General features: G+C 51.0%; 1 protein-coding gene across 1 annotated transcript in view; it reads right to left on the reverse strand.

Moving 5' to 3' along the window:
- LOC311143886 (uncharacterized protein) overlaps positions 1-25,816 on the reverse strand; it is a 63,624-nt gene that overhangs the window by 14,714 nt on the left and 23,094 nt on the right. Inside the window, exons 11-20 of the mRNA XM_084179756.1 lie at positions 13,544-13,795; positions 13,188-13,336; positions 11,514-11,663; positions 11,273-11,429; positions 8,657-8,803; positions 8,270-8,379; positions 7,884-8,037; positions 7,599-7,771; positions 753-880; positions 69-466 (exon numbers count right to left, since the gene is read on the reverse strand). Of these exons, the coding sequence (XP_084035882.1) occupies positions 69-466; positions 753-880; positions 7,599-7,771; positions 7,884-8,037; positions 8,270-8,379; positions 8,657-8,803; positions 11,273-11,429; positions 11,514-11,663; positions 13,188-13,336; positions 13,544-13,795 (1,818 nt within the window). The remainder of the gene's footprint in view (positions 1-68; positions 467-752; positions 881-7,598; positions 7,772-7,883; positions 8,038-8,269; positions 8,380-8,656; positions 8,804-11,272; positions 11,430-11,513; positions 11,664-13,187; positions 13,337-13,543; positions 13,796-25,816) is intronic.

Consider the following 25,816-nt stretch of genomic DNA (forward strand, 5'->3'; position numbering starts at 1 on the left):
TCCTCTGCTCTCTCCCTCCATCTCTCCCCCTCCTCTGCTCTCTCCCTCCATCTCTCCCCCTCCTCCTTCAGTTCTCTCTCTCTGTGTTGGTGGCTTTTGTGTTCTGAGGTTAGTCTCTCCAGCTCTGCATCTCTCTCCTCCAACATACATGACATCTCTTCCTTCTCCTTCTCCAATCCCTCCATCCTGTTCTTCATCGCCACCACCTCTCCATCACCGTGCCCCAGCTCCGAGCTCAACGCCAACCTCTCTCTCTGCCATTCTTCCCTCTCTTCTCTCCGTTCCCTCTCTTCTCTTGTCCTCTTCTCTGTCGTCTGATCCACCTGTAACTGCAGCCTCTCCAGGTCAGCCTGCCAGACCTCCCTCTCTCTCTGGCTCCTCTCCCTCTCCTCTCGCTCCTCCTGTTTCTCCTTCTCCGTCTGGCTCATCCCTCTCTCCATCTCTCCCCTCAGAAACTGGACCTCCCCTGGAGGACAAAGGACAGAGATATCGGGGACCAATACAACACAGCCATGATGAGTTCAATAACTTTGAAAATGAACACATACAGAATGTGGATACATGGGCTGGTTCTGTGTAATTTGATGGGGTCTGGAGACCCCAACTCACAGAGAGGTAAATCTAGGACTTTTGTCATATTTCCATTGTAGGTTACAGTAGGCTTGGATTCTGGAAGTAGGCTCCTAGACTTTCTGACTCCTGCCAAATGGAAATTGGGATTCATCTTTAAGGCAACAGGTGTCACTGCTCACCCTGCAGCACGTCCTTGGTCTGGAGCAGAGTGGTGACCTGGACCTGTAGCTGGCTCCGCTCTACCTCCAGCCCTGAGACCTGCTGTTGGGCCTGGGTTAACTGGTGTTGCTGGGACACCGTCAGGATCCTGGAGAGACAAATACAACTCATACATACAGGGAGAGACCACTACGATACTACTACCACTACAATACTATCACCACTACAACGCTAATACCACTATGATCCTACTACCACTACAACGCTAATACCACCACTACAACGCTAATACCACTATGATACTACTACCACTACAATGCTAATACCACTATGATACTACTACCACTACAACGCTAATACCACTATGATACTACTACCACTACAATGCTAATACCACCACTACAACGCTAATACCACTATGATCCTACTACCACTACAACGCTAATACCACCACTACAACGCTAATACCACTATGATACTACTACCACTACAACGCTAATACCACTATGATCCTACTACCACTACAATGCTAATACCACCACTACAACGCTAATACCACTATGATACTACTACCACTACAACGCTAATACCACTATGATCCTACTACCACTACAACGCTAATACCAGTATGATACTACTACCACTACAACGCTAATACCACTACGATACTACTACCACTACAACGCTAATACCACCACTACAATGCTAATACCACTACGATACTACTACCACTACAACGCTAATACCACTATGATACTACTACCACTACAACGCTAATACCACTACGATACTACTACCACTACAACGCTAATACCACCACTACAATGCTAATACCACTACGATACTACTACCACTACAACGCTAATACAACTATGATACTACTACCACTACAACGCTAATACCACTACGATACTACTACCACTACAACGCTAATACCACCACTACAACGCTAATACCACCACTACAACGCTAATACCACTACGATACTACTACCACTACAACGCTAATACCACCACTACAACGCTAATACCACTACGATACTACTACAACTACAACGCTAATACCACTACGATACTACTACCACTACAACGCTAATACCACTACGATACTACTACCACTACAACGCTAATACCACTACGATACTACTACCACTACAACGCTAATACCACTACGATACTACTACCACTACAACGCTAATACCACTACGATACTACTACCACTACAACGCTAATACCACTACGATACTACTACCACTACGATACTACTACCACTACAACGCTAATACCACTACGATACTACTACCACTACAACGCTAATACCACTACGATACTACCACCACTACAATGCTAATACCACTACGATACTACTACCACTACAATGCTAATACCACTACGATACTACTACCACTACAACGCTAATACCACTACGATACTACTAGCACTACAACGCTAATACCACCACTACAACGCTAATCCCACTACGATACTACCACCACTACAACGCTAATACCACTACGATACTACTACCACTACAACGCTAATACCACCACTACAATGCTAATACCACTACGATACTACTACCACTACAACGCTAATACCACTACGATACTACCACCACTACAACACTAATACCACTACGATACTACCACCACTACAACGCTAATACCACTACGATACTACTACCACTACAACGCTAATACCACTACGATACTACTACCACTACAACGCTAATACCACTATGATACTACTACCACTACAACGCTAATACCACTACGATACTACCACCACTACAACGCTAATACCACTACGATACTACCACCACTACAACGCTAATACCACTACGATACTACTACCACTACAACGCTAATACCACTACGATACTACTACAATGCTAATACCACTACGATACTACTACCACTACAACGCTAATACCACTATGATACTACTACCACTACAACGCTAATACCACTACAATACTACTACCACTACAACGCTAATACCACCACTACAACGCTAATACCACCACTACAACGCTAATACCACTACGATACTACTACCACTACAACGCTAATACCACCACTACAACGCTAATACCACTACAACTACAACGCTAATACCACTACGATACTACTACCACTACAACGCTAATACCACTACGATACTACTACCACTACAACGCTAATACCACTACGATACTACTACCACTACAACGCTAATACCACTACGATACTACTACCACTACAACGCTAATACCACTACGATACTACTACCACTACAACGCTAATACCACTACGATACTACTACCACTACGATACTACTACCACTACAACGCTAATACCACTACGATACTACTACCACTACAACGCTAATACCACTACGATACTACCACCACTACAATGCTAATACCACTACGATACTACTACCACTACAATGCTAATACCACTACGATACTACTACCACTACAATGCTAATACCACTACGATACTACTAGCACTACAACGCTAATACCACCACTACAACGCTAATCCCACTACGATACTACCACCACTACAACGCTAATACCACTACGATACTACTACCACTACAACGCTAATACCACCACTACAATGCTAATACCACTACGATACTACTACCACTACAACGCTAATACCACTACGATACTACCACCACTACAACGCTAATACCACTACGATACTACCACCACTACAACGCTAATACCACTACGATACTACTACCACTACAACGCTAATACCACTACGATACTACTACCACTACAACGCTAATACCACTATGATACTACTACCACTACAACGCTAATACCACTATGATACTACTACCACTACAATGCTAATACCACTACGATACTACTACCACTACAACGCTAATACCACCACTATAATGCTAATACCATTACGATACTATCACCACTACAACGCTAATACCACTATGATACTACTACCACTACAACGCTAATACCACTACGATACTACCACCACTACAATGCTAATACCACTACGATACTACTACCACTACAATGCTAATACCACTATGATACTACTGTTAGTTCCTTACTAAGACCTAGACAACCAGGTGAGGGGAGTTCCTTACTAAGACCTAGACAACCAGGTGAGGGGAGTTCCTTACTAAGACCTAGACAACCAGGTGAGGGGAGTTCCTTACTAAGACCTAGACAACCAGGTGAGGGGAGTTCCTCACTAAGACCTAGACAACCAGGTGAGGGGAGTTCCTTACTAAGACCTAGACAACCAGGTGAGGCGAGTTCCTTACTAAGACCTAGACAACCAGGTGAGGGGAGTTCCTTACTAAGACCTAGACAACCAGGTGAGGGGAGTTCCTCACTAAGACCTAGACAACCAGGTGAGGGGAGTTCCTTACTAAGACAACCAGGTGAGCGGAGTTCCTTACAAAGACCTAGACAACCAGGTGAGGGGAGTTCCTTACTAAGACCTAGACAACCAGGTGAGGGGAGTTCCTCACTAAGACCTAGACAACCAGGTGAGGGGAGTTCCTTACTAAGACCTAGACAACCAGGTGAGGGGAGTTCCTCACTAAGACCTAGACAACCAGGTGAGGGGAGTTCCTCACTAAGACCTAGACAACCAGGTGAGGGGAGTTCCTCACTAAGACCTAGACAACCAGGTGAGGGGAGTTCCTTACTAAGACCTAGACAACCAGGTAAGGGGAGTTCCTCACTAAGACCTAGACAACCAGGTGAGGGGAGTTCCTTACTAAGACCTAGACAACCAGGTGAGGGGAGTTCCTTATTAAGACCTAGACAACCAGGTGAGGGGAGTTCCTTACTAAGACCTAGACAACCAGGTGAGACTGGAGTTCCTTACTAAGACCTAGACAACCAGGTGAGGGGAGTTCCTTGCTAAGACCTAGACAACCAGGTGAGGGGAGTTCCTTACTAAGACCTAGACAACCAGGTGAGGGGAGTTCCTCACTAAGACCTAGACAACCAGGTGAGGGGAGTTCCTCACTAAGACCTAGACAACCAGGTGAGGGGAGTTCCTTACTAAGACCTAGACAACCAGTTGAGGGGAGTTCCTCACTAAGACCTAGACAACCAGGTGAGGGGAGTTCCTCGCTAAGACCTAGACAACCAGGTGAGGGGAGTTCCTTGCTAAGACCTAGACAACCAGGTGAGGGGAGTTCCTTGCTAAGACCTAGACAACCAGGTGAGGGGAGTTCCTTACTAAGACCTAGACAACCAGGTGATGGGAGTTCCTTACTAAGACCTAGACAACCAGGTGAGGGGAGTTCCTTACTAAGACCTAGACAACCAGGTGAGGGGAGTTCCTTGCTAAGACCTAGACAACCAGGTGAGGGGAGTTCCTCACTAAGACCTAGACAACCAGGTGAGGGGAGTTCCTCACTAAGACCTAGACAACCAGGTGAGGGGAGTTCCTTGCTAAGACCTAGACAACCAGGTGAGGGGAGTTCCTTACTAAGACCTAGACAACCAGGTGAGGGGAGTTCCTCACTAAGACCTAGACAACCAGGTGAGGGGAGTTCCTTACTAAGACCTAGACAACCAGGTGAGGGGAGTTCCTTACTAAGACCTAGACAACCAGGTGAGGGGAGTTCCTTACTAAGACCTAGACAACCAGGTGAAGGGAGTTCCTTACTAAGACCTAGACAACCAGGTGAGGGGAGTTCCTTACTAAGACCTAGACAACCAGGTGAGGGGAGTTCCTTACTAAGACCTAGACAACCAGGTGAGGGGAGTTCCTTACTAAGACCTAGACAACCAGGTGAGGGGAGTTCCTTGCTAAGACCTAGACAACCAGGTGAGGGGAGTTCCTTACTAAGACCTAGACAACCAGGTGAGGGGAGTTCCTCACTAAGACCTAGACAACCAGGTGAGGGGAGTTCCTTACTAAGACCTAGACAACCAGGTGAGGGGAGTTCCTTACTAAGACCTAGACAACCAGGTGAGGGGAGTTCCTTACTAAGACCTAGACAACCAGGTGAGGGGAGTTCCTTACTAAGACCTAGACAACCAGGTGAGGGGAGTTCCTTGCTAAGACCTAGAAAACCAGGTGAGGGGAGTTCCTTACTAAGACCTAGACAACCAGGTGAGGGGAGTTCCTCACTAAGACCTAGACAACCAGGTGAGGGGAGTTCCTCACTAAGACCTAGACAACCAGGTGAGGGGAGTTCCTTGCTAAGACATAGACAAGTGCCCTTGAGCAAGGCACTTAACCCTAATTGCTCCTGTAAGTCGCTCTGGATAAGAGCGTCTGCTAAATGACACAACAACAACAACAACAACAACCAGGTGAGGGGAGTTCCTTGCTAAGACCTAGACAACCAGGTGAGGGGAGTTCCTTACTAAGACCTAGACAACCAGGTGAGGGGAGTTCCTTACTAAGACCTAGACAACCAGGTGAGGGGAGTTCCTTACTAAGACCTAGACAACCAGGTGAGGGGAGTTCCTTACTAAGACCTAGACAACCAGGTGAGGGGAGTTCCTTACTAAGACCTAGACAACCAGGTGAGGGGAGTTCCTTGCTAAGACCTAGAAAACCAGGTGAGGGGAGTTCCTTACTAAGACCTAGACAACCAGGTGAGGGGAGTTCCTCACTAAGACCTAGACAACCAGGTGAGGGGAGTTCCTCACTAAGACCTAGACAACCAGGTGAGGGGAGTTCCTTGCTAAGACCTAGACAACCAGGTGAGGGGAGTTCCTTGCTAAGACCTAGACAACCAGGTGAGGGGAGTTCCTTACTAAGACCTAGACAACCAGGTGATGGGAGTTCCTTACTAAGACCTAGACAACCAGGTGAGGGGAGTTCCTTACTAAGACCTAGACAACCAGGTGAGGGGAGTTCCTTGCTAAGACCTAGACAACCAGGTGAGGGGAGTTCCTTACTAAGACCTAGACAACCAGGTGAGGGGAGTTCCTCACTAAGACCTAGACAACCAGGTGAGGGGAGTTCCTTACTAAGACCTAGACAACCAGGTGAGGGGAGTTCCTTGCTAAGACCTAGACAACCAGGTGAGGGGAGTTCCTTACTAACTAGTGACCTTAATTCATCCATCAAGTACAAGGGAGGAGCGTAAACCAGCAGCCACTCGGCCCTCCGTGTAAACCAGCAGCCACTCGGCCCTCCGTGTAAACCAGCAGCCACTCGGCCCTCCGTGTAAACCAGCAGCCACTCGGCCCTCCGTGTAAACCAGCAGCCACTCGGCCCTCCGTGGAATGAGTTTGACACGTGCTGTAAGCAGTCTATGGACAAGGAACGACAGAAATTAATGTGTTGGTTTAGTTTCCCTGTCACTGTTTCCAAATGCTAACATTTTAGCATTCGTGGCACAAATCCCATTTGAGTCATGGGACCAATATTAGCATTTTTCGCACATCATGTCCAAAACATCCTAATATGCAAATAAGTAAAAGGTGAATGCAACAGAAGTTGTATAAGTATTTTCATATAAATTAATATAGGCATCATTGCATTATCTCTAGCCATACAATGGAAAAAATGGATAACCTACAGTGATCCCATTTTATTTAACAGTTCAGTATTTGTAGGTCTATTCTAGTATGGATGTGATGTTTAAAATCACTGGAAATATCGGTCTCATTACTTGAATGGGATTTGTGCCAGCATTTGGAAACACTACTAGCCACTGCCAAGGAAACTAAACCAAAGCATGGATTGCTGTCAAACCTTTTCCATAGACTGCTGACAGGGTCAGGAAACCATTGAGTTCTTTAGTCATTTGGCTGAACTATCCGTTTAAGGCAGTGTGCAGGCAAATCTGTTTTCTTAAATCACATTTTCTGCTTTTAACCTTTACTTTTATACGTTTGTAAAGCATGAAGAGTATATTGACCTGAGTTCCTCTATGTCCTGCTCCAGCTGGTCTCTCTCTCTCTCCAGTGAGAGGACAGTCCCCGCCACATCCTGGCTCTCTCTCTCTGCCCTCCTCCGCTGCTCTGTCGCTTTGCACAGCTCTGCCTGTAGACCGCTCAACTCCCCACACACTGCACTGTGCTGCACAGACAGCTGGAACGCACACGTCAAGAACAATACGCAAAAACAATCAACTGAATAGAAGCAACACAAACCCCACAGATAAAATAAAAAGACTCAATGCCACTCTCCTGTTCTCCTTCACCTCTTCCAGTCGTTTTCCATCCATCCCTCTCTCCTCCACCAGAGCGGTGATTTCTCTCTCCTTCTCCTCTCGTAGGGTCTCCACCTCACTCTCCAGGTCCCTCTCTCTGTGCCTCAGCTGCTGCAGGGAGCTCAGCTCTGATCCTCTACGAGTCCTGGACAAATACATTGATTGATAAGATGTTGATTGATTGTCACACACAGCCAGAGCTCTGAGAATACTGATGGAACTATCACGATCACAAACCAGCCCTCGCAGACAGGCGCTGAGGCAAATTAATGTTCGCATTTAGTCTTCAAAACAGATGTCATTAACATTATTTGGAACAGTTGTAATGGATTTAAGAAAGGTCTGTCTACTTTTGATGAAGTCACATAATGTCCTACCTTAACTCTGTGCTCTCATTGGACTGGGTCTTCAGCTCCCTACGAAGGGTCATGACCTTTGACTCCAGTCCCTGTAGCTGGCCCTGGAGGTCAGCCATCTCCATCTCAAGCTTGTGGGGGAGAAGAACAGGTCATTCTCTCTGGGTCTAGAGTAGTTGTCTGAGACAGCTTAGCAGTTTATTTAGCAGAGTATTTATTTATTTTGAACATTTGACAGGGCAGTGGACAAGAGTGGGACAGTGGACAAGAGTGGGACAGTAGAAATGTTCAACATCGATGTAAAAGTGCAACAAAGCACTGGGTGTTAGGGTTAATGTATACCTGTATAGCCTGGGTGTTGGGGTTAATGTATACCTGTATAGCCTGGGTGTTAGGGTTAATGTATACCTGTATAGCCTGGGCGTTGAGCTCTCTCTTGTCCTTGGCTAGGGCTTCGTTTAAGGCAGCCATCTTCTCTAGGGCATCACGGTGCTCTGACACTTCTCTCTTCAGAAGGGTCTGACCGGATGACAGGGTTAAGACTGACTCACGGGCCTGGAGGGAAGCAAAGGGAGGAATGAGGGAGGAGACCGAGGGGAGAGAGAGGGGAGAGAGAGGGGAGAGGAAGGAGGAGAGGAAGGAGGAGAGGAAGGAGGGATGTGAGTAGCAAGACTACCAGTGGGAAAGGCAACATTTCCACAGGGGTCCTGAGGGAAGAAGATGAGAGCTGCTCTTCTGCTCTAGTCTTCACCTTCATCATTTGTGCTGAAGAAACAACGCCATGACAAAGAGACAGAACAGAACAGCATGAAAGCTAGCATGTGCAGTAGAAGCAAGCGTTAGCATCAAAGGGGATTTGCATCGCAGTGCTAGCTGTGCCACTAGAGATCCTGGTTCGAATCCAGGCTCTGTCGTAGCCGGCCACGACCGGGAGACTCATGGGCGGCGCACAATTGGCCCAGCGTCGTCCAGGGTAGGGGAGGGAATGGCCGGCAGGGACGTAGCTCAGTTGGTAGAGCATGGCGTTTGCAACGCCAGGGTTGTGGGTTCGATTCCCATGGGGGGCCAGTATAAAAAATGTAATGTATGCACTCACTAACTGTAAGTCGCTCTGGATAAGAGCGTCTGCTAAATGACTAAAATGTAAATGTAAATGTAATATTATAGGGTGCCCGCCACTCTGCCCAGAGTGGGAGAAAACATTTCAGTTCCTTATGTAATAAAACACATTTTACCAAGACAAATATGATTCTTCATGTTCTGAATCGTTCAGTGGGGTCTTTCTCGAACATCATTCACATTATATCCAAAAAGTCGGATTTCGTAACCTATTACATCCGATAATAAGCTCTGCTGACAGTAACTTTTGATGATTTTAGATGTTGTGGTCGTCGTCTGCAAAGTTGTTTCCGCGGGTCGCAAAAAGCTAAATTAGCATGACAGAAGCTGGATTAAATAGAAAAGGCTTTGAAATAAAAAGCTTGGGGTACACTCTTGAGCTACATTGACATTTCAGAGATACGCTTATATTTGTGAGAAATCTTCGAAAACAATCAGGAATGACGCATTAATATGAAAGGTGTATACTAAAATATGAAAATACTACATGTCATGTCTCAAAATCGATATCTGTCTTAGCTCTACATTTTATGTCCTTTGGGTTTGAGTAGAAACATGAGGAGTTCAGCGGTGAGCCTGGAGCCTGTCAGTTAGCCATTCTCTCCCAGCATCCAGCCCAGCTGAAGCCATGCTAGTTTCCTGTCAGTTAGCCATTCTCTCCCAGCATCCAGCCCAGCTGACGCCATGCTAGTTTCCTGTCAGTTAGCCATTCTCTCCCAGCATCCAGCCCAGCTGACGCCATGCTAGTTTCCTGTCAGTTAGCCATTCTCTCCCAGCATCCAGCCCAGCTGACGCCATGCTAGTTTCCTGTCAGTTAGCCATTCTCTCCCAGCATCCAGCCCAGCTGACGCCATGCTAGTTTCCTGTCAGTTAGCCATTCTCTCCCAGCATCCAGCCCAGCTGACGCCATGCTAGTTTCCTGTCAGTTTAGCCATTCTCTCCCAGCATCCAGCCCAGCTGACGCCATGCTAGTTTCCTGTCAGTTAGCCATTCTCTCCCAGCATCCAGCCCAGCTGACGCCATGCTAGTTTCCTGTCAGTTAGCCTTAATACTCTCCCAGCATCCAGCCCAGCTGACGCCATGCTAGTTTCCTGTCAGTTAGCCATTCTCTCCCAGCATCCAGCCCAGCTGACGCCATGCTAGTTTCCTGTCAGTTAGCCATTCTCTCCCAGCATCCAGCCCAGCTGACGCCATGCTAGTTTCCTGTCAGTTAGCCATTCTCTCCCAGCATCCAGCCCAGCTGACGCCATGCTAGTTTCCTGTCAGTTAGCCATTCTCTCCCAGCATCCAGCCCAGCTGACGCCATGCTAGTTTCCTGTCAGTTAGCCATTCTCTCCCAGCATCCAGCCCAGCTGACGCCATGCTAGTTTCCTGTCAGTTAGCCATTCTCTCCCAGCATCCAGCCCAGCTGACGCCATGCTAGTTTCCTGTCAGTTAGCCATTCTCTCCCAGCATCCAGCCCAGCTGACGCCATGCTAGTTTCCTGTCAGTTAGCCATTCTCTCCCAGCATCCAGCCCAGCTGACGCCATGCTATTTTCTTAATTTTTGCCCACTTTTTTTCTCTGTCCTCCATTGGTTTACTCACACTAATTCTAGTCATCCTATATGGGAATAAACTCTAGTAACTTTGAACGGATAGAGACATGAGGTTTGGTCCATTGGTTTTCTTGGAGGAGTATCTACACAATTAACACCTTATTTTACCCATTGGTCAAAAGATGCGTGTTTGACTGGACACCCTACAACATAATACTCTATTTTCAATATGAAACGATGCATGTAGTTTGCAGGCTTTAACGGGTGAGCGATCACGATCATGTAAACAAAGGCAGACAAATACAACGAGCATGTGTCAGATCCAATCTAAGACTCAAGAGGTTAGAGGTCAGAGATGATAGCTGTACCTTGCTTAGAGCATTCTTAACATCAGCAGCTTCCTCTTCTGCCCTCTCCCTGTCCAGCTGTTCTCTCTGCAGCGCCCCCTGTAGGGCATGCAGCTCCATGCGGATACGAGCCTCACGCTCACTGAGATGGGCACTCTCTACCAGGTCAGCCTCCAATCTGTCAATCAAATCAATCAATCAAATGGTTTGTAAAGCCCTTGTTACATCAACAGTTGACTTTACAGTGACCTGGAGTAGGTACCGTCTCTGCCTCTCACTCTCCAGCTCCTTCCTCTCTTCCACCTCCCTCTCTCTCTCCCGTCTCAGTCGTTCGTTCTCCTTCCTTCTCTCCTCACTCCGTCTCTCTTCTTCCTCCAGCTGGCTCCTCAGGGAGCCCACCATCTCTCTCTCACTGACACAGCAACAGCAACATAGATGGGTGAATCTCCAGCGTTTTTCCAGTCAACTATACGTGGAGAACACAGAGCCTGGTCCCACATCTGTTTGTGCGGTCTTTCCAACTCCTCTGGGACAATGACCAGGAGTTGGCAAGACAGCACAAACAGATCCGGGACCAGGCTAGAGAGAACACAAGACATCCTGCAGAACAGAAGTAGGAACAGGTTATTATTGTAAAATATATATTATTCTCAACAACCCACCTGGCTAAATTCAGGTTTAAATAAGCAGGCTTCCTCCTCCTCACCCGAGACCTGAGCAACACGTCCAGTGTGTCTTACCTGAGCAACGTGTCTTACCTGAGCAACGTGTCTTACCTGAGCAACACGTCCAGTGTGTCTTACCTGAGCAACGTGTCTTACCTGAGCAACACGTCCAGTGTGTGTTACCTGAGCAACACGTCCAGTGTGTGTTACCTGAGCAACACGTCCAGTGTGTCTTACCTGAGCAACACGTCCAGTGTGTCTTACCTGAGCAACATGTGTGTTACCTGAGCAACACGTCCAGTGTGTGTTACCTGAGCAACGTGTCTTACCTGAGCAACGTGTCTTACCTGAGCAACACGTCCAGTGTGTCTTACCTGAGCAACGTGTCTTACCTGAGCAACACGTCCAGTGTGTGTTACCTGAGCAACATGTCCAGTGTGTCTTACCTGAGCAACATGTGTGTTACCTGAGCAACACGTCCAGTGTGTGTTACCTGAGCAACACGTCCAGTGTGTGTTACCTGAGCAACACGTCCAGTGTGTCTTACCTGAGCAACACGTCCAGTGTGTCTTACCTGAGCAACATGTGTGTTACCTGAGCAACACGTCCAGTGTGTGTTACCTGAGCAACGTGTCTTACCTGAGCAACGTGTCTTACCTGAGCAACACGTCCAGTGTGTCTTACCTGAGCAACGTGTCTTACCTGAGCAACACGTCCAGTGTGTCTTACCTGAGCAACGTGTCTTACCTGAGCAACACGTCCAGTGTGTGTTACCTGAGCAACACGTCCAGTGTGTGTTACCTGAGCAACACGTCCAGTGTGTCTTACCTGAGCAACACGTCCAGTGTGTCTTACCTGAGCAACATGTGTGTTACCTGAGCAACACGTCCAGTGTGTGTTACCTGAGCAACGTGTCTTACCTGAGCAACGTGTCTTACCTGAGCAACACGTCCAGTGTGTCTTACCTGAGCAACGTGTCTTACCTGAGCAACACGTCCAGTGTGTCTTACCTGAGCAACGTGTCTTACCTGAGCAACGTGTCTTACCTGAGCAACACGTCCAGTGTGTCTTACCTGAGCAACACGTCCAGTGTGTCTTACCTGAGCAACGTGTCTTACCTGAGCAACGTGTCTTACCTGAGCAACACGTCCAGTGTGTGTTACCTGAGCAACACGTCCAGTGTGTCTTACCTGAGCAACACGTCCTGTGTGTGTTACCTGAGCAACATGTCCTGTGTGTGTTACCTGAGCAACATGTCCTGTGTGTGTTACCTGAGCAACATGTCCTGTGTGTGTGTGAGCTCCTGTCCTCCATGCAGGCTCTGTGTCTGCCTCTCCTCTGTGTCTGTCTCCAGCTGTCTGACTCTCTGTTCCAGCGCCGCTCTCTCCTCACCCAGCCTCCGCAGGCTAGCCGCAGCATCCTGAAGGGAAGCGGGAGATGAGACATGGACACTGGTGGCTTGTTTGGACTTAACTAGATCATGCAGAAACAGATATAGATATCTTCTCTACCCAGGGGGGAAAAATGGGTTGAAATGACAACATTAGAACACGCTTGGCCTGCTGGGTAGAGTCTGTCTTCAAACAGCCTATTAGAACAGTGGATCTGATGCATGTCTTCAACAGACCTGTACTTCCTGGTGCCGCCACAGCAGGGTGGTCTCAGCCTGGGCCAACACATCCAACACCTGGGTTAGCCCTGTAGTGGTCTCAGCCTGGGCCAACACATCCAACACCTGGGTTAGCCCTGTAGTGGTCTCAGCCTGGGCCAATACATCCAACACCTGGGTTAGCCCTGTAGTCAACCGGTCTGGTCCTGACCCATCGCTGGACAGACACAGAGTAGGGCTACTGCTACTCTGGGAGAACAGAACCTTGGACTAGACACGGGAAACAACAACAGAATATCATTAAACAGGCTATATAATGGACCAATACAGTGGGCTGGGGGATGTGTTCATTTCTATGTGGTGCATTCGGAAAGTATTCAGACCCCTTGACTTTTTCCACATTTTGTTACGTTACAGCCTTATTCTAAAATGGATTAAATACATTTTATTCCTCATCTATCTACACACAATATCCCATAATGACAAAGCGAAAACAGGTTTTTATAAATTTTAGCAAATGTATTAAAAATAAAAACAGAAATACCTTATTTAAATAAGTATTCAGATCCTTTGCTATGAGACTCGAAATTGAGCTCAGGTGCCTCCTGTTCCCATTGATCATTCTTGAGATGTTTCTACAACTTGATTTGGAGTCCACCTGTGGTAAATTCAATTGATTGGACATGATTTGGAAAGGCACACACCTGTCTCTATAAGGTCCCACAGTTGACAGTGCATGTCAGAGCAAAAACCAAGCCATGAGGTTGAAGGAATTGTCCGTAGAGCTCCGAGACAGGATTGTGTCGAGGCACAGATTTGGGGAAGGGTACCACAAAATGTCTGCAGCATTGAAGGTCCCCAAGAACACTGTGGCCTCCATCATTCTTAAATGGAAGAAGTTTGGAACCACCAAGACTCTTCCTAGAGCTGGCCGTCCGGCCAAACTGAGCAATCGGGGGAGAAGGGCCTTGGTCAGGGAGGTGACCAAGAACCCGATGGTCACTCTGACCGGAGGTTCACCTTCCAACTGGACAACGACCCTATGTCACAGCCAAGATGACGCAGGAGTGGCTTCGAGACAAGTCTCTGAATGTTGAAAACAGTTTTCTGCCCCTCCCAAAAAATAGAATTTGTAGATAATTGGCTCTCTTTCTGGGACTCACCCACAAACAGGACCAAGCCTGGCCTGCTGAGGAGTGATGGACTCCATCCTAGCTGGAGGGGTGCTACAGGACCAAGCCTGGCCTGCTGAGGAGTGACAGACTCCATCCTAGCTGGAGGGGTGCTACAGGACCAAGCCTGGCCTGCTGAGGAGTGACGGACTCCATCCTAGCTGGAGGGGTGTTACAGGACCAAGCCTGGCCTGCTGAGGAGTGACGGACTCCATCCTAGCTGGAGGGGTGCTACAGGACCAAGCCTGGCCTGCTGAGGAGTGACGGACTCCATCCTAGCTGGAGGGGTGCTACAGGACCAAGCCTGGCCTGCTGAGGAGTGATGGACTCCATCCTAGCTGGAGGGGTGCTACAGGACCAAGCCTGGCCTGCTGAGGAGTGATGGACTCCATCCTAGCTGGAGGGGTGCTACAAGACCAAGCCTGGCCTGCTGAGGAGTGATGGACTTCATCCTAGCTGGAGGGGTGCTACAGGACCAAGCCTGGCCTGCTGAGGAGTGACGGACTCCATCCTAGATGGAGGGGTGCTACAGGACCAAGCCTGGCCTGCTGAGGAGTGATGGACTCCATCCTAGCCGGAGGGGTGCTACAGGACCAAGCCTGGCCTGCTGAGGAGTGATGGACTCCATCCTAGCTGGAGGGGTGTTACAGGACCAAGCCTGGCCTGCTGAGGAGTGATGGACTCCATCCTAGCTGGAGGGGTGCTACAGGACCAAGCCTGGCCTGCTGAGGAGTGATGGACTCCATCCTAGCTGGAGGGGTGCTACAGGACCAAGCCTGGCCTGCTGAGGAGTGATGGACTCCATCCTAGCTGGAGGGGTGCTACAGGACCAAGCCTGGCCTGCTGAGGAGTGATGGACTCCATCCTAGATGGAGGGGTGCTACAGGACCAAGCCTGGCCTGCTGAGGAGTGATGGACTCCATCCTAGATGGAGGGGTGTTACAGGACCAAGCCTGGCCTGCTGAGGAGTGATGGACTCCATCCTAGCTGGAGGGGTGTTACAGGACCAAGCCTGGCCTGCTGAGGAGTGATGGGCCCTGGAGGGGTGCTACAGGACCAAGCCTGGCCTGCTAAGGAGTGACGGACTCCATCCTAGCTGGAGGGGTGCTACAGGACCAAGCCTGGCCTGCTGAGGAGTGATGGACCCTGGAGGGGTGTTACAGGACCAAGCCTGGCCTGCTGAGGAGTGACGGACTCCATCCTAGCTGGAGGGGTGCTACAGGACCAAGCCTGGCCTGCTAAGGAGTGATGGACTCCATCCTAGCTGGAGGGGTGCTACAGGACCAAGCCTGGCCTGCTGAGGAGTGATGGACTCCATCCTAGCTGGAGGGGTGCTACAGGACCAAGCCTGGCCTGCTGAGGAGTGATGGACTCCATCCTAGCTGGAGGGGTGTTACAGGACCAAGCCTGGCCTGCTGAGGAGTGATGGACCCTGGAGGGGTGCTACAGGACCAAGCCTGGCCTGCTAAGGAGTGATGGACTCCATCCTAGCTGGAGGGGTGCTACAGGACCAAGCCTGGCCTGCTGAGGAGTGATGGACTCCATCATAGCTGGAGGGGTGCTACAGGACCAAGCCTGGCCTGCTGAGGAGTGATGGACTCCATCCTAGCTGGAGGGGTGCTACAGGACCAAGCCTGGCCTGCTGAGGAGTGATGGACTCCATCCTAGCTGGAGGGGTGCTACAGGACCAAGCCTGGCCTGCTGAGGAGTGACGGACTCCATCCTAGCTGGAGGGGTGCTACAGGACCAAGCCTGGCCTGCTGAGGAGTGATGGACTCCATCCTAGCTGGAGGGGTGCTACAGGACCAAGCCTGGCCTGCTGAGGAGTGATGGACTCCATCCTAGCTGGAGGGGTGTTACAGGACCAAGCCTGGCCTGCTGAGGAGTGATGGACCCTGGAGGGGTGCTACAGGACCAAGCCTGGCCTGCTAAGGAGTGACGGACTCCATCCTAGCTGGAGGGGTGCTACAGGACCAAGCCTGGCCTGCTGAGGAGTGATGGACCCTGGAGGGGTGTTACAGGACCAAGCCTGGCCTGCTGAGGAGTGACGGACTCCATCCTATCTGGAAGGGTGTTACAGGACCAAGCCTGGCCTGCTGAGGAGTGATGGACTCCATCCTAGCTGGAGGGGTGCTACAGGACCAAGCCTGGCCTGCTGAGGAGTGATGGACTCCATCCTAGATGGAGGGGTGCTACAGGACCAAGCCTGGCCTGCTGAGGAGTGATGGACTCCATCATAGCTGGAGGGGTGCTACAGGACCAAGCCTGGCCTGCTGAGGAGTGATGGACTCCATCCTAGCTGGAGGGGTGCTACAGGACCAAGCCTGGCCTGCTGAGGAGTGATGGACTCCATCCTAGCTGGAGGGGTGCTACAGGACCAAGCCTGGCCTGCTGAGGAGTGACGGACTCCATCCTAGCTGGAGGGGTGCTACAGGACCAAGCCTGGCCTGCTGAGGAGTGATGGACTCCATCCTAGCTGGAGGGGTGTTACAGGACCAAGCCTGGCCTGCTGAGGAGTGATGGACTCCATCCTAGCTGGAGGGGTGCTACAGGACCAAGCCTGGCCTGCTGAGGAGTGATGGACCCTGGAGGGGTGCTACAGGACCAAGCCTGGCCTGCTAAGGAGTGATGGACTCCATCCTAGCTGGAGGGGTGCTACAGGACCAAGCCTGGCCTGCTGAGGAGTGACGGACTCCATCCTAGCTGGAGGGGTGCTACAGGACCAAGCCTGGCCTGCTGAGGAGTGATGGACTCCATCCTAGCTGGAGGGGTGTTACAGGACCAAGCCTGGCCTGCTGAGGAGTGATGGACTCCATCCTAGCTGGAGGGGTGTTACAGGACCAAGCCTGGCCTGCTGAGGAGTGATGGACTCCATCCTAGCTGGAGGGGTGCTCTCATCTTATCTACCAACATAGACAGGGCTCTAACTCCTCTAGCTCCACAATGAGACAGGGTGCAGGCCAGGCAGCAGGCTGTTAGCCTCCCCAATGAGACAGGGTGCAGGCCAGGCAGCAGGCTGTTAGCCTCCCCAATGAGACAGGGTGCAGGCCAGACAGCAGGCTGTTAGCCAGCCCAATGAGACAGGGTGCAGGCCAGGCAGCAGGCTGTTAGCCTCCCCAATGAGACAGGGTGCAGGCCAGGCAGCAGGCTGTTAGCCAGCCCAATGAGACAGGGTGCAGGCCAGGCAGCAGGCTGTTAGCCAGCCCAATGAGACAGGGTGCAGGCCAGGCAGCAGGCTGTTAGCCTCCCCAATGAGACAGGGTGCAGGCCAGGCAGCAGGCTGTTAGCCTCCCCAATGAGACAGGGTGCAGGCCAGGCAGCAGGCTGTTAGCCAGCCCAATGAGACAGGGTGCAGGCCAGGCAGCAGGCTGTTAGCCTCCCCAATGAGACAGGGTGCAGGCCAGGCAGCAGGCTGTTAGCCAGCCCAATGAGACAGGGTGCAGGCCAGGCAGCAGGCTGTTAGCCTCCCCAATGAGACAGGGTGCAGGCCAGGCAGCAGGCTGTTAGCCAGCCCAATGAGACAGGGTGCAGGCCAGGCAGCAGGCTGTTAGCCAGCCCAATGAGACAGGGTGCAGGCCAGGCAGCAGGCTGTTAGCCAGCCCAATGAGACAGGGTGCAGGCCAGGCAGCAGGCTGTTAGCCAGCCCAATGAGACAGGGTGCAGGCCAGGCAGCAGGCTGTTAGCCAGCCCAATGAGACAGGGTGCAGGCCAGGCAGCAGGCTGTTAGCCAGCCCAATGAGACAGGGTGCAGGCCAGGCAGCAGGCTGTTAGCCAGCCCAATGAGACAGGGTGCAGGCCAGGCAGCAGGCTGTTAGCCTCCCCAATGAGACAGGGTGCAGGCCAGGCAGCAGGCTGTTAGCCTCCCCAATGAGACAGGGTGCAGGCCAGGCAGCAGGCTGTTAGCCAGCCCAATGAGACAGGGTGCAGGCCAGGCAGCAGGCTGTTAGCCTCCCCAATGAGACAGGGTGCAGGCCAGGCAGCAGGCTGTTAGCCAGCCCAATGAGACAGGGTGCAGGCCAGGCAGCAGGCTGTTAGCCTCCCCAATGAGACAGGGTGCAGGCCAGGCAGCAGGCTGTTAGCCAGCCCAATGAGACAGGGTGCAGGCCAGGCAGCAGGCTGTTAGCCTCCCCAATGAGACAGGGTGCAGGCCAGGCAGCAGGCTGTTAGCCAGCCCAATGAGACAGGGTGCAGGCCAGGCAGCAGGCTGTTAGCCTCCCCAATGAGACAGGGTGCAGGCCAGGCAGCAGGCTGTTAGCCAGCCCAATGAGACAGGGTGCAGGCCAGGCAGCAGGCTGTTAGCCTCCCCAATGAGACAGGGTGCAGGCCAGGCAGCAGGCTGTTAGCCAGCCCAATGAGACAGGGTGCAGGCCAGGCAGCAGGCTGTTAGCCAGCCCAATGAGACAGGGTGCAGGCCAGGCAGCAGGCTGTTAGCCAGCCCAATGAGACAGGGTGCAGGCCAGGCAGCAGGCTGTTAGCCAGCCCAATGAGACAGGGTGCAGGCCAGGCAGCAGGCTGTTAGCCAGCCCAATGAGACAGGGTGCAGGCCAGGCAGCAGGCTGTTAGCCAGCCCAATGAGACAGGGTGCAGGCCAGGCAGCAGGCTGTTAGCCAGCCCAATGAGACAGGGTGCAGGCCAGGCAGCAGGCTGTTAGCCTCCCCAATGAGACAGGGTGCAGGCCAGGCAGCAGGCTGTTAGCCTCCCCAATGAGACAGGGTGCAGGCCAGGCAGCAGGCTGTTAGCCAGCCCAATGAGACAGGGTGCAGGCCAGGCAGCAGGCTGTTAGCCTCCCCAATGAGACAGGGTGCAGGCCAGGCAGCAGGCTGTTAGCCAGCCCAATGAGACAGGGTGCAGGCCAGGCAGCAGGCTGTTAGCCTCCCCAATGAGACAGGGTGCAGGCCAGGCAGCAGGCTGTTAGCCAGCCCAATGAGACAGGGTGCAGGCCAGGCAGCAGGCTGTTAGCCTCCCCAATGAGACAGGGTGCAGGCCAGGCAGCAGGCTGTTAGCCTCCCCAATGAGACAGGGTGCAGGCCAGGCAGCAGGCTGTTAGCCTCCACAATGAGACAGGGTGCAGGCCAGGCAGCAGGCTGTTAGCCTCCCCAATGAGACAGGGTGCAGGCCAGGCAGCAGGCTGTTAGCCAGCCCAATGAGACAGGGTGCAGGCCAGGCAGCAGGCTGTTAGCCAGCCCAATGAGACAGGGTGCAGGCCAGGCAGCAGGCTGTTAGCCAGCCCAATGAGACAGGGTGCAGGCCAGGCAGCAGGCTGTTAGCCAGCCCAATGAGACAGGGTGCAGGCCAGGCAGCAGGCTGTTAGCCAGCCCAATGAGACAGGGTGCAGGCAAGGCAGCAGGCTGTTAGCCAGCCCAATGAGACAGGGTGCAGGCCAGGCAGCAGGCTGTTAGCCAGCCCAATGAGACAGGGTGCAGGCCAGGCAGCAGGCTGTTAGCCAGCCCAATGATACAGGGTGCAGGCCAGGCAGCAGGCTGTTAGCCAGCCGGCCAGCTTAGTGGAGTCTGCCACTAGCACAGTCAGGGTAGTCAGCTCAGCTATCCCCATTGAGACCGTGTCTGTGCCATGCTGGTGTTTGCCTTAGCAATCTCACTGGAATAAAGACCTCCTCCATTCCTGTCATTATTGAAAGAGATTGTGATATCTCACATCTCAAAATAGGGCTACTTAATGTTAGATCCCTCACTTCCAAGGCAGTTATGGTCAATGAACTAATCACTGATCCGAATCTTGATATGATTGGCCTGACTGAAACATGGCTTAAGCCTGATGAATTTACTGTGTTAAATGAGGCCTCTCCTCCTGGTTACACTAGTGACCATATCCCCCTCGCATCCCGCAAAGTCGGAGGTGTTGTTAACATTTATGATGGCAAATGTCAATTTACCCCCCTGGGCCGTATACAGAGTTCCTCATTGAGTTCCCTGAATTCCTATAGGACCTTGTAGTCATGGCAGATAATATTCTAATTTTTGCTGACTTTAATATTCACATGGAGAAGTCAACAGACCCACTCCAAAAGGCTTTCGGAGCCATCATCGACTCAGTGGGTTCTGTCCAACATGTCTCCGGACCTACTCATTGCCACAGTCATACCTTGGATCTAGTTTTGTCCCGTGGAATAAATATTGTGGATCTAAATATTTTTCCTCATAATCCTGGACTATCGGACCACCATCTTATTACCACACACACTAACTGTAAGTCGCTCTGGATAAGAGCGTCTGCTAAATGACTAAAATGTAAAAATGTAAATGTTTGCAATCGCAACAAATATTCTGCTCAGACCCCAACCAAGGACCATCATAAGCCGTGCTATAAATCCTTGGACAACCCAAAGGTCCCTAGAGGCCCTTCCAGACTCCCTCCACCTACTCAAGGACGTCAGAGTACAAACATCAGTTAACCACCTAACTGAGGATCTAAATGTAACCTTGCGTAATACCCTAGATGCAGTCGCACCCCTAAAAACAAAAAACATTTGTCACAAGAAACTAGCTCCCTGGTATACAGAGAATACCCGAGCCCTGAAGCAAGCCTCCAGAAAATTGGAACGGAAATGGCGCTCCACCAAACTGGAAGTCTTCCTACTAGCTTGGATAGACAGTACAGAGCAATATCAAAGAGCCCTCACTGCTGCTCGATCAGCCTATTTTTCCAACCTATTTGAGGACAATAAGAACAGGTCTCTGGAGAGACTGGGAGACTAGTCAGGATCTGGATCATCTCTGGAGAGACTGGGAGACTAGTCAGGATCTGGATCATCTCTGGAGAGACTGGGAGACTAGTCAGGATCTGGATCATCTCTGGAGAGACTGGGAGACTAGTCAGGATCTGGATCATATCTGGAGAGACTGGGAGACTAGTCAGGATCTGGATCATCTCTGGAGAGGCTGGGAGACTAGTCAGGATCTGGGTAATCTCTGGAGAGACTGGGAGACTAGTCAGGATCTGGATCATCTCTGTAGAGACTGGGAGACTAGTCAGGATCTGGATCATCTCTGGAGAGACTGGGAGACTAGTCAGGATCTGGATCATCTCTGGAGAGACTGGGAGACTAGTCAGGATCTGGATCATCTCTGGAGAGGCTGGGAGACTAGTCAGTATCTGGGTAATCTCTGGAGAGACTGGGAGACTAGTCAGGATCTGGATCATCTCTGGAGAGACTGGGAGACTAGTCAGGATCTGGATCATCTCTGGAGAGACTGGGAGACTAGTCAGGATCTGGATCATCTCTGGAGAGACTGGGAGACTAGTCAGGATCTGGATCATCTCTGGAGAGACTGGGAGACTAGTCAGGATCTGGATCATCTCTGGAGAGACTGGGAGACTAGTCAGGATCTGGATCATCTCTGGAGAGACTGGGAGACTAGTCAGGATCTGGATCATATCTGGAGAGACTGGGAGACTAGTCAGGATCTGGATCATCTCTGGAGAGGCTGGGAGACTAGTCAGGATCTGGGTAATCTCTGGAGAGACTGGGAGACTAGTCAGGATCTGGATCATCTCTGGAGAGACTGGGAGACTAGTCAGGATCTGGATAATCTCTGGAGAGACTGGGAGACTAGTCAGGATCTGGATCATCTCTGGAGAGACTGGGAGACTAGTCAGGATCTGGATCATCTCTGGAGAGACTGGGAGACTAGTCAGGATCTGGATCATCTCTGGAGAGACTGGGAGACTAGTCAGGATCTGGATCATCTCTGGAGAGACTGGGAGACTAGTCAGGATCTGGATCATCTCTGGAGAGACTGGGAGACTAGTCAGGATCTGGATCATCTCTGGAGAGACTGGGAGACTAGTCAGGATCTGGATAATCTCTGGAGAGACTGGGAGACTAGTCAGGATCTGGATCATCTCTGGAGAGACTGGGAGACTAGTCAGGATCTGGATCATCTCTGAAGAGACTGGGAGACTAGTCAGGATCTGGATCATCTCTGGAGAGACTGGGAGACTAGTCAGGATCTGGATCATCTCTGGAGAGACTGGGAGACTAGTCAGGATCTGGATCATCTCTGGAGAGACTGGGAGACTAGTCAGGATCTGGATCATCTCTGGAGAGACTGGGAGACTAGTCAGGATCTGGATCATCTCTGGAGAGACTGGGAGACTAGTCAGGATCTGGATCATCTCTGGAGAGACTGGGAGACTAGTCAGGATATGGATAATCTCTGGAGAGACTGGGAGACTAGTCAGGATCTGGATCATCTCTGGAGAGACTGGGAGACTAGTCAGGATCATCTCTGGAGAGACTGGGAGACTAGTCAGGATCTGGATCATCTCTGGAGAGACTGGGAGACTAGTCAGGATCTGGATCATCTCTGGAGAGACTGGGAGACTAGTCAGGATCTGGATCATCTCTGGAGAGACTGGGAGACTAGTCAGGATCTGGATCATCTCTGGAGAGACTGGGAGACTAGTCAGGATCTGGATCATCTCTGGAGAGACTGGGAGACTAGTCAGGATCTGGATCATCTCTGGAGAGACTGGGAGACTAGTCAGGATCTGGATCATCTCTGGAGAGACTGGGAGACTAGTCAGGATCTGGATCATCTCTGGAGAGGCTGGGAGACTAGTCAGGATCTGGATCATCTCTGGAGAGGCTGGGAGACTAGTCAGGATCTGGATCATCTCTGGAGAGACTGGGAGACTAGTCAGGATCTGGATCATCTCTGGAGAGACTGGGAGACTAGTCAGGATCTGGATCATCTCTGGAGAGACTGGGAGACTAGTCAGGATCTGGATCATCTCTGGAGAGACTGGGAGACTAGTCAGGATCTGGGTAATCTCTGGAGAGACTGGGAGACTAGTCAGGATCTGGATCATCTCTGGAGAGACTGGGAGACTAGTCAGGATCTGGATCATCTCTGGAGAGACTGGGAGACTAGTCAGGATCTGGATCATCTCTGGAGAGGCTGGGAGACTAGTCAGGATCTGGATCATCTCTGGAGAGACTGGGAGACTAGTCAGGATCTGGATCATCTCTGGAGAGACTGGGAGACTAGTCAGGATCTGGATCATCTCTGGAGAGACTGGGAGACTAGTCAGGATCTGGATCATCTCTGGAGAGACTGGGAGACTAGTCAGGATCTGGATCATCTCTGGAGAGACTGGGAGACTAGTCAGGATCTGGGTAATCTCTGGAGAGACTGGGAGACTAGTCAGGATCTGGATCATCTCTGGAGAGACTGGGAGACTAGTCAGGATCTGGATCATCTCTGGAGAGACTGGGAGACTAGTCAGGATCTGGATAATCTCTGGAGAGACTGGGAGACTAGTCAGGATCTGGATCATCTCTGGAGAGACTGGGAGACTAGTCAGGATCTGGATCATCTCTGGAGAGACTGGGAGACTAGTCAGGATCTGGATCATCTCTGGAGAGACTGGGAGACTAGTCAGGATCTGGATCATCTCTGGAGAGACTGGGAGACTAGTCAGGATCTGGATCATCTCTGGAGAGACTGGGAGACTAGTCAGGATCTGGATCATCTCTGGAGAGACTGGGAGACTAGTCAGGATCTGGATCATCTCTGGAGAGACTGGGAGACTAGTCAGGATATGGATAATCTCTGGAGAGACTGGGAGACTAGTCAGGATCTGGATCATCTCTGGAGAGACTGGGAGACTAGTCAGGATCATCTCTGGAGAGACTGGGAGACTAGTCAGGATCTGGATCATCTCTGGAGAGACTGGGAGACTAGTCAGGATCTGGATCATCTCTGGAGAGACTGGGAGACTAGTCAGGATCTGGATCATCTCTGGAGAGACTGGGAGACTAGTCAGGATCTGGATCATCTCTGGAGAGACTGGGAGACTAGTCAGGATCTGGATCATCTCTGGAGAGACTGGGAGACTAGTCAGGATCTGGATCATCTCTGGAGAGACTGGGAGACTAGTCAGGATCTGGATCATCTCTGGAGAGACTGGGAGACTAGTCAGGATCTGGATCATCTCTGGAGAGACTGGGAGACTAGTCAGGATCTGGATCATCTCTGGAGAGACTGGGAGACTAGTCAGGATCTGGATCATCTCTGGAGAGACTGGGAGACTAGTCAGGATCTGGATCATCTCTGGAGAGGCTGGGAGACTAGTCAGGATCTGGATCATCTCTGGAGAGACTGGGAGACTAGTCAGGATCTGGATCATCTCTGGAGAGACTGGGAGACTAGTCAGGATCTGGATCATCTCTGGAGAGACTGGGAGACTAGTCAGGATCTGGATCATCTCTGGAGAGACTGGGAGACTAGTCAGGATCTGGATCATCTCTGGAGAGACTGGGAGACTAGTCAGGATCTGGATCATCTCTGGAGAGACTGGGAGACTAGTCAGGATCTGGATCATCTCTGGAGAGACTGGGAGACTAGTCAGGATCTGGATCATCTCTGGAGAGACTGGGAGACTAGTCAGGATCTGGATCATCTCTGGAGAGACTGGGAGACTAGTCAGGATCTGGATCATCTCTGGAGAGACTGGGAGACTAGTCAGGATCTGGATCATATCTGGAGAGACTGGGAGACTAGTCAGGATCTGGATCATCTCTGGAGAGACTGGGAGACTAGTCAGGATCTGGATCATCTCTGGAGAGACTGGGAGACTAGTCAGGATCTGGATCATCTCTGGAGAGACTGGGAGACTAGTCAGGATCTGGATCATCTCTGGAGAGGCTGGGAGACTAGTCAGGATCTGGATCATCTCTGGAGAGGCTGGGAGACTAGTCAGGATCTGGATCATCTCTGGAGAGACTGGGAGACTAGTCAGGATCTGGATCATCTCTGGAGAGACTGGGAGACTAGTCAGGATCTGGATCATCTCTGGAGAGACTGGGAGACTAGTCAGGATCTGGATCATCTCTGGAGAGACTGGGAGACTAGTCAGGATCTGGATCATCTCTGGAGAGACTGGGAGACTAGTCAGGATCTGGATCATCTCTGGAGAGACTGGGAGACTAGTCAGGATCTGGATCATCTCTGGAGAGACTGGGAGACTAGTCAGGATCTGTATCATCTCTGGAGAGACTGGGAGACTAGTCAGGATCTGGATCATCTCTGGAGAGACTGGGAGACTAGTCAGGATCTGGATCATCTCTGGAGAGACTGGGAGACTAGTCAGGATC

The sequence above is a fragment of the Coregonus lavaretus genome, assembly GCF_964263955.1.
Source record: "Coregonus lavaretus genome assembly, chromosome: 16".
NCBI classification, from domain to species: Eukaryota; Metazoa; Chordata; class Actinopteri; order Salmoniformes; family Salmonidae; genus Coregonus; species Coregonus lavaretus.